At 35.0% G+C, this 9,423-nt stretch overlaps 1 protein-coding gene across 3 annotated transcripts; it reads right to left on the bottom strand.

Moving 5' to 3' along the window:
• Positions 1 to 2,960: 2,960 nt before the first annotated feature.
• On the bottom strand, positions 2,961 to 7,696 carry LOC107656621 (mitochondrial import receptor subunit TOM40 homolog). Of its 3 annotated transcripts, XM_016444533.1 has the most exons (11): positions 7,628 to 7,696; positions 6,964 to 7,169; positions 6,462 to 6,529; positions 6,273 to 6,365; positions 6,080 to 6,181; positions 5,892 to 5,997; positions 5,605 to 5,727; positions 4,655 to 4,731; positions 4,466 to 4,568; positions 3,275 to 3,444; positions 2,961 to 3,237 (listed from the first exon to the last, which is right to left on the bottom strand). In XM_016444533.1, exons 2-10 carry the CDS (start codon positions 7,166 to 7,168, stop codon positions 3,305 to 3,307), a joined length of 1,017 nt encoding a protein of 338 aa, XP_016300019.1. In that variant the 5' UTR covers position 7,169; positions 7,628 to 7,696; the 3' UTR covers positions 2,961 to 3,237; positions 3,275 to 3,304. The 3 variants fall into 3 exon arrangements, with proteins under 3 accessions (XP_016300019.1, XP_016300018.1, XP_016300020.1); XM_016444532.1 differs by having other exon boundaries at positions 2,961 to 3,444; XM_016444534.1 differs by lacking the exon at positions 7,628 to 7,696 and adding an exon at positions 7,361 to 7,612 and having other exon boundaries at positions 2,961 to 3,444.
• Between the last annotated feature and the right edge of the window lie 1,727 nt (positions 7,697 to 9,423).

Raw genomic sequence — 9,423 nt, 5'->3', positions numbered from 1 at the left:
CGATACCCAGATTTATATTAGCACTGCTTTAGGTAGGGTCTTGAATGACCTTCGTGTAGCTGATTCTGGGGCTTGTGGCATTTTGGTTCTGTTAGATCTTAGTGCTGCATTTGATACGATATGTCATAGCATATTACTGGACAGACTACATAGATGGATTGGTCTATCTGGAACTGTGTTGAACTGGTTTAAATCTGATCTTTCAGAACATTCTCAGTTTGTTTACCTGGGTACTAATAGATCTCAGACTGCAACTTTATGTCAGGGTGTCCCTCAGGGGTCTGTTCTATTTAGTATTTACATGCTGCCTCTTGGGCAGATTATTCAGAAGTATGGCCTGGGCTATCATTGTTACGCGGACGATACCCAGATTTATATTAGCACTCAGCCTCATTCCACTTCTTCCTCTTTAACTCTTTCTGCCTGTTTGCTGGAAATGAAGGCGTGGATGAAACAAAACTTTCTAAAACTAAATTGTTCTAAAACTGAAATGTTATTAATTGGCACTCTATCTAATGTTAATAAATTCAATAATTTTAAACTTTCAGTTGACAATACCCAAATATCTCCTGCTCAGGTGTGTAATTTGGGTGTGATTTTGATGCTCAGTGGACTTTTAATTCTCACTTCAAAAACATAACTAAAGTTGCTTTTTTCCATCTTCGTAACATTGCTCGCATTAGACCCTTTCTTTCTAGGCCTGATGCTGAGAGGCTTATTCATGCCTTTATCACATCATGGCTCGATTATTGCAGTTCTCGCTTTGGGGGTTTACCAGCAAGTTCCGTTAAGAGACTACAATATATTCAAAACTCAGCTGTGCAAGTTTTGACTTATACATCCTCATGCCATCACATTACCCCAGTGCTCCAGCAACTTCATTGGCTCCCGGTTCAATCACGTATTGATTTTAAAACTCTGATTTTAACATATAAAGGAGTGCATGGGCTGGCTCCAGATTTGTGACTTGGTAACTCTTTCCACACCTTCTCGCTCTCTCAGCTCTGCTGGTTGTTTTTCCTTGTATCAACCTCGTTGTAAATTAAAAACCATGGGGGGGAGGGCTTTTTCCTATAACGCACCTAAGTTATGGAATGCATTACCCGTGTTTATTAGGAATGCTGCTTCCTTGGATTGTTTTATGAAACTTCTTAAGACGTATCTTTTTAGTGAAGCTTTTAATTTATGACTATTACTATGATTTTATTTTTGATATTTGTAGTTTTGGTTGACTTATTTTGTTTGTACACGTTGTAGCGCTTTGAGTATTAAGAAAGGTGCATTACAAATAAAATGTATTATTATTACTGTACTTTTTAAAATGAAGTCCACATTCAACTACTGAATGTTAAAAAAGATTTGTAACTCTTGTTAAACAGTGAGTGTTTACAGTTTTAAATATTTTTTTCCTTAAGCAATGAAGGAAAAACTATAAGGAAATGATTAATGGGAAAACAACAGCACAAGGTTACTACGGGATCTGCAGTATCTTGACTTGATTTACTTTTTGTAAAGATTATTTTTGTGACCAAGTTATTAAACTGCATGTGAAATGTTGATGGGCATGGGCTTGCCCTTTCAAGCGCATTTATATATGACATTTCAGCAAGCTCTGCTCTGTTAGAGTAAATTAAAGAACAAACACCGCACCACAATCTTGATTTAATTTTAAACTGATGTGTTTATTGGTTTGAGAGACACAGTCTTGAAAGAAGAAATCAGCGGTGTGTCAGTGAGGTAAAAGGTTACTTTAAGCAGCATTGTACATCACTCGCCATCTTGTCTAAGCATTCATCCAATTACACAAAAGCGCCATCAAGTCATCAAGACTGTTTGCATCTGCGCTTATCAATCAGTTCGAGGGGAGCACTGACCCCTGAGCTTCTGTCATATTGATCCAATTGAAATTATGGCTGCATTCCAATGCAGAAAATATGCTGTGCATTTAACATCACTGTTACTCAAGTCATCTGTTCTAAAATCGTCACATTTTAATAATAATGAACTAAAATTACTGTAGAATTGAAAGGGAAAACTTAGTTGTTTTCATATTATGCATACTACATGGTAATATTATTACATTTTAATATTTTTAAATAAAATTGTGGTTTGGTAAAAGAAAAATAAATTGAGCATTAATATAGTCCCAATGAAATAACATTTCATATGGACAAAACGTAAACTAACAGTACTCTCTCACAATCATTCATCTGCAGATCTGTAAAGTGCAGAGGTACGTTTGTCTTTGCATGTTTGTCTGCACGTATTAACATAAGGTTGTTGTAACGATGATTGATGAGTCAGGTATTAAAGAGTATCCTTCTGGACGTTGGCCTCTTTTTCACACTTATCTGCATTTAAAAGAGCCTGATATCAGCTGAACACAATCACTAAGGCGGAGGAAGTGAGGGACATGGGACAACTAATCCGTTTAGTATTTTTTATTTTTCTATATTATTTTCTGGCATGTATTCACCTAACTAAAAAACTAAACTACAAAAAAATAAAATTAAAAACCGGACAGGGTCAATGTAAAAAATAAATAAAAAATTACTGTCTGTGATAATGTAAGTAAAGCAGTCATATCGCTACAGACACAATATTATAACCATTCAATATGTCCAATTAGACTTTTATATTTTTTATACTTTTAATCATACACAAACTATTTTAATACTTGGTGTGCAGATGTTATTAGGCAATACGCAATATACATATTTATAAAGTGTTTATGAAGGCACTGCATGTGGTGGGGAAAAAACTATAACAATGTGGGCAATATCATAGATTTGGGATTATGTAATAGAATGTAACATGAATTTAATCTTTTTTGGTTTTTTTTCAACTATGCAACAGCGTATCAGACAAATTCATTAGGGGGAAAAAACTTTTTTTTTTTTTTTTACACCAACAAAAATACATTAATAAACATGCATCTCAGTTTGATAGACAAATAAATGAAAAAAAAAAAATGAATGTGAATAAACAACAAAATGAAAGGTGAATTTGTGTATGTGTATTTCTTCTTGGTTTCTCTTATAATGCATCAGGCAGTCGTGATGTTCTTTAAATTTACTTTTTTAGATATTGGAATTATCATTGCTTTTTGCTTACATTACAAGAATAACAAAAAGGGTGGTCTGATACATGGAACTTAGAACAAATATTACTTTGTTTTGCTTCATATTTACGGACTGATTTTACACAGGCGTGGATAAATATGCAAGTGTGTCCAAACTTTACCTTTTCACCAGCAATGGCACTGGTGTGTAAACTGCAGCATTAACCAAGAAAGAAGGTAAGTTTAACCAATGGTGATGCCAAACCCACACTGGAACTTGTTTTTTCTTTGGTTAAGGAAAGCACAGAGGGCCAGTGACAGAGGCAGAGGCTGCAGCTTTTTTTCAAGCATAGCTCCAACCACCCAGTTACTGTCTAAAGAACCTACAGAAAGAGTGAAAAATTCAGTAAACCAATGTTTATCCCATAACCAATGAAATCTCATGCAAATTGCAATTACAGGTTTTTTTTGTTTTTAAAAAGGTCTTTGAGGTTTCTAGGGTGGATTTTCATTGGAATATCTGGCAACAATCTTTGGAATGACTAGAGGTAAAGACAACACTCTATTAGTGTACAAATGTCAACTAAGAAGACTGAATTGAAATGCTGCTCAATGGACGATGACACAGACACATTTGTGACTAAAAATAGATTTTTATGTGAACTGGAAAATGTATTTATGAGTATGTGTGCGAATAAAAAGTAGGTCCCTGCGGGTCCATTATTTTTTCTTTTCAAATTTATGGTTATAAAAACTCATATTTTAAATGGTACAACAGTCTTACTTACCATTTTAAAAGGACTTAAATTTGGGGCCAGAAAACAGGAAATGTGGCACGGCATAAAAGTGATTATTAAAAAATGTAAAAAGGCTATGTTATAATTGCATCAATATTTGAGTACTGCACGGTTCACATTAAAAATGTTGAGTGTTCTACAGGCTCGCCATTCCAGAGCAGTTCACAATCAATGAACAACTGCATATTTCATTTACATTTTATTTGGTTATTATTGTTTTTTTTTTCAGTTACACAAACTGAATCTGGCATTTAATACAATTTAAATATGCATAATTCCATGGTTATTAAATAAATACAGCAAAAATATTTAAAAAATCTAGTGTACTTTTTGCATTTAAATAAATTAAATAATTTTGCTTGTAAATTCCTCCTTGTATCCCTTTAGGGAAAAACTAAGTACTTAATACATTTTATTGCGCTCCTAATGTTAAATGAGGAACACACATGCTCCTTATGAAAAAATCATCAAGGCCTGGTTGAGGATAGATTGTGAAATATAACAACAAATGCAATTGCTGATTCATCATAACCATACAAAATGATGAGATGTTAATGAATGCTGTCTGTATCTACACATGCATGCATATTTATGTGTTTACACCAACCTTTAAAGACCAGATCAGCTTTGGGGACGTCCAGCTGGTATCCAAATGATACACTAGTGTCCTGCGTACGGGTGCTCGCTTCAAACTCCACACCAACCTGCAACTAATACCAAACAACAAAACAAATGTCATTATAAAGCAATAAATGAACAAATACAGACATGACTCATTCTGCTGATGAACATTTACCTGATCATTGGCTTTGTGGTAATATGACCCATGAGTTCCAGCTCCTCCTAGCGTCAGTGTGGCGATAAAGTTGCTGCCTGTTTGTAAATACCCATTCAGATTTAGAAAATTCTGTATTCATACTTACAGACAATGTTTATTTTGGAACATTCACTTAGCTTATACATTTTTACGTCTTAATCTGGGCTAAAACACGTCAGACCAGAAAAGCTGTCTAGATATAGGTTAAAAATGTTCCGATTCTTTACTATTGTTCTTTATAGTTGCACATAAATCTGTCTGAAACATCAGTTTACTTCATACATTTTTATTGTGTATTGTTTTTTTGTATTTAAAAGGTTCTTTTTGTTATTTGAAAAAGAGTTATTAAACTTTATTAAGGCTACATCCATATTAATCAGAATCAGAATATCTATAATACTTAAAATGCAACTGTCATCATCTTTTACCAAAGGACAGCAATCAAGAGTAAATATTCTGTCAGCCTTGCAGCAATGTAATATGAAGATTGTACGAAGTAACATTTATCTTTCGCAACATTATTAAAGCGAGTAACAGGCACATCAATGCAGTTACATCAATAGATATCTATGGGTGCAATATGTTTTACATGACTAAACAGGCGCCGTAGTTTTCGAATACCTGTTATCACAGTTCACACTACCCTATAAACTGTGTTTTCTAATGTATCCACCTTGGAGAGTGCCTTCAAAAAGTTGTTTTCTCTGGACAAAACACTATCTCGGTGTGGACAAAAGGCCAATACATAGAGAAAAAGACGTGTTTATCTAGATTAATGTGGATGTAGCCAAAGAGGACAACACTTGTGTATCTGTTTAACATAATTTGTAATGTAATTCATCACTGTGATAAAAAGACTGAATTATAGTGACATGAAAATTGGATGCAGTCACATATCGATCTACTACTCTTTCTTTATACGTGTTTACCTGTATATCGGCCCGCCAGAGACATGACTGTTCCCTCCTCTCCGGGCCGTCGGTGATACACCAGCTCCCCCCCTAATGCCAGCGACGGAGTGACAGACTGGAGATAATGAGCTACAACAATTCCTGAGAAAGATGTGAAGGGACAGGAGGTGAGAGAACCAGAGAGAAAAATAAGTTGGATGAGTTAACTGAAGAAGGGACATGGCATGACTAAAAACAAATAAAGCTACTAAAATAAACCTCAAATTGCGGCACAAATAAACATGGATGAAACCGAAGACAATTACCAGAACCAACCAAGACGTCTGGGTTGCCAAAGGTCACAGTGGCAGTGAAATCTTCCCCTTTGAATTCAGCATCTCCTTGCCAGTTCACAAACTTCTGCTGCTGAGTCTGATTGAGACAAGTATGTCCAGCAATGCATTAGTATTACATCATAACTAATCAAAACAATAACACACACACAAATACACACCTGGAAGGCAAATTTCGAGCGCACTCTGTCTGTGATCTGATGAATAATCTGTGCATTTAAGCTCCCTGTGTTGTCCATGTCACCCACCATGACGGGAAAGGCCTGATAAAAATATTAAGGAAACTATAAATATTTGGATAAATGGCACAAGTTCCTTTTTCAAATTAAATAGACTTTTCAGCAGCCTTTTTACCTCTGCTGGTCCTGCTTGTTTGGTCCCCACATAAGTAGCTCCAAACCTGTAACTGGAATCTCCTTGAGTGCTTAGCAACACTGTGTGGCTGACCTATGAAATAAAATGAGATGATCTTGATGACGATCGAGAATACTTTCTTCAACAACATGGCTCAAGAAAATCCACCAGTAAACACACTGGACTGACCTGGAAGTGGTTGCTCAAAGCTTTGCTCACTGTTAGTCTAACACCCTCCATCTGCACAGGAAACACCTCTGAGGGACAAACAGACATTAGTGTAAAAACATTTGAATTTGTAATTATGAACATTCAAAGTAACGTCATACAAGATACAGCTGAATTGAGAATGGCTTTTAAATTCCAATGGAATTCCTGAATTTGAATTGAATTTTAACTGAGGAAGCAGGATATAAAATTCTAATTTATGTCTCATTTAAATTTAAAGAAAGATTAAAATAAAACGAAATAAAAATAAATAATAATGATACTACTACTAATACTACTACTAATTTAACTGCTGTATTATAATTTGCTGATTTTTTTTTGTAATACATTTTTCAGTATACATCAGCCGTTAATGTAAATGTTATCATAGATATGTGTATATATATATATATATATATATATATATATAAATGACTTTGTTCATAATTTTGATTGCTTCTTAAAAGAGTAATTATTTTCTTACCTTTGCACTTGCGATGGCATTCTTCAAAGCCACCAGGGTTTGGAAGAGGAGGCTCAGACTCCTGGCGCTCAGGTGAAGAGCTGCCAGGCACAGAGACGGGTGAGACGGAGGGCATCGTGAATCCTGGTGGTACTGACACCAAACCTGGTCCACCTGGCCCTGGTGCAGGTGGGCTGGGTGCACTGGCAGCCAACACACTGCCCATTCTTAAACAGGACAGATGAGATTAGAGGAGGAGAACATGTTAACAGATTATTCACTAAAATAATAGTATGTAATCATTAGTTTCGGTCTAAAGTCTGTAGTTTCCATTTGTGAACGATAAACAACATGCATGTCATGTTTACGCAGCAAGCCGTAAAGAGTCTTTGAAGGTCTTTTGCATAAAGGAACTTACTAAACAACTGGATTTGTACGATTAGGAGCTGCTGCTGTTTCGTTAAGCATCCAGATTAAAATTCAACACACGTAATTCATTGACAAATTAGCTTGAAAGCTAAACGCCACATGTTATTTGTTATTCTTGAGACACTACAGCTATTGGAAATTTAAGTGCTGTTTAGATTTTTTTTTTTAAGTAATATTTCTAGCTGAGGTATGCCTAAGGGGTGCTGCGGATTTATTAGAAAATAAGCTCAATAACAATGAATCAATGACAACTCACGCTGAGCTTCACAGAGGACGGTTCTCCAGGTTACAAAACCGCGTGTCCTAACCATGTCTGTTTTGTGAATGATTCATTCTTTCAGAGTCGGATCTTCTCAATGAATCAGTTGAATCGCTTCACAAAACCAGTCTCATCTACTCGTCTACGAGTCGGACTGAATGGTTCATGTAATAATCGGTTCGAGCTGTCAAGTCAATTATATGCATACATTTTGACGCTATGTTGCATTATGGCTGCAACAAATCTAAAACTAAAACACCCTCATTTATAAAATGTAATGGAAAAAAGTTCTGCACGGCGATGACGAAATTACGTCAAGAATTCCTCAGCGAGTTCATTCAGACGAGCTGTTCAAAAGAACCGATTCATGGAAACGAGTCAGACTCCTCATACGACGTTCCGCTGTAAGCCCTCCTATTTTCAGCTCGACAAATCCGAAGCTAAATGACTATTGGCCTGTTTACCTGTCAATCACTACGTAAAAATGAAGCAGGTTTGAAAGAGCGAGCACAAATTAAAAGGGCATTTGCTTGAAGGTCAATGGAGGTCGCTTGGGTTCCCGTAACCTGAACTGTGAGATGTACAAAGAATTATACAACCAAACAGAACTAGAGTTTAGTCATTCGATTTATGCGACGGATCCTTTAGTCTAAATGAAATAAATATAGACAACCCCTATAAGTAAAAAATAATAATAAAACGGGGAAAAAAATATATATTTGGCATATAATAAATAATTATAGGGATAATGATAATAATAATAGTACAGGACACAATTTAATAAGGTATATGAACACATCCGTGTGACAAATGTTCATATTGAACTCAGAAAAATAAAGCTAAAAAATTAGATTCACAAAAATTAATTATTTTCATTAATTATTGACAATATAAATTGTAGTACTACAGTCAATTTAAATGTTAAAGAGTTGCCTCTGGAAAATTACAAAAATATACATCCCAAAAATACATAATTACTTTTTCACATTCACTTAAAAAATAAAAATAAAGGAAACCTACTGTCATCTCTGATGTGAATGTATTGAAGTTGGGACAGATGACACTAATTATATTTCAAACTATAATAAATACTATAACCTCAAGCTATTTAAATGAAATAAACAATAGAGGCAAAACATAAATCAATCAGACAGTCACACACACACAATCGTGAGCATTAAACTCTTCTTGCATCAATTACAGAGAATCAAGCATCATATGTACATTAAACAATTGTCCCACATCTGCTCCCCACTTCCATTAACTGTGATAAACCATATAATACATACTTTTTTTTCAGAAACATCCTCACCATAAACAAAGGAAAAATTCACAGTTCATCACTGCATCACAGGTTGGATGGAGAATGAAAGTTAGTCCATTAAAATAAGGTTTTGAAATATGCTAATAGTCTTACAAGGACAATAATCTTTCGAATTGCACAGCATCATCATCAGAAATTTGTAATCTGGCTCAAGGTTTCCTAATTTAACTGCGCAATGCTTATTTGCATGAACTGTGCTGTTACAATAGCTAAAGAAGTATGCAAACTGAGGTTTCTACATTAAAGCTTTGAGCTACATTCCACATATCCCTGCTTAGCAAAAAAAAAAAAAACACAATAGAACATCTTTTGGAGAAAAATCACAGCTGCCCCTGAGAAGATGCTACAATTCTGCTGTACGAAAATACTGTCTTAATCAAAACAGCTAATAAATGCAACATGAGGTTATGAAAAGACTTTTGCAAATATCCAAAAGGGAATAGGATTTTTGCCTCCTTTCTGCTAAAGA

This window comes from Sinocyclocheilus anshuiensis, unplaced genomic scaffold (assembly GCF_001515605.1).
Source record: "Sinocyclocheilus anshuiensis isolate Anshui unplaced genomic scaffold, SAMN03320099.WGS_v1.1 scaffold1393, whole genome shotgun sequence".
Classification (NCBI taxonomy): domain Eukaryota; kingdom Metazoa; phylum Chordata; class Actinopteri; order Cypriniformes; family Cyprinidae; genus Sinocyclocheilus; species Sinocyclocheilus anshuiensis.
Note: the sequence above shows the minus strand (reverse complement) of the source record. Positions and strands in the feature narration are given on the sequence as shown.

Coding starts and splice junctions, on each gene's coding strand:
- LOC107656621 (XM_016444532.1), bottom strand. CDS start 7,168: ATGGGCAGTGTGTTGGCTGCCAGTGCACCCAGCCCACCTGCACCAGGG. Junction 5,728..5,891: donor AGACGTCTTGGTTGGTTCTG/GTAATTGTCTTC, acceptor CATCTTTCTCAG/GAATTGTTGTAGCTCATTAT. Junction 4,569..4,654: donor ACCACAAAGCCAATGATCAG/GTAAATGTTCAT, acceptor GTTTGGTATTAG/TTGCAGGTTGGTGTGGAGTT.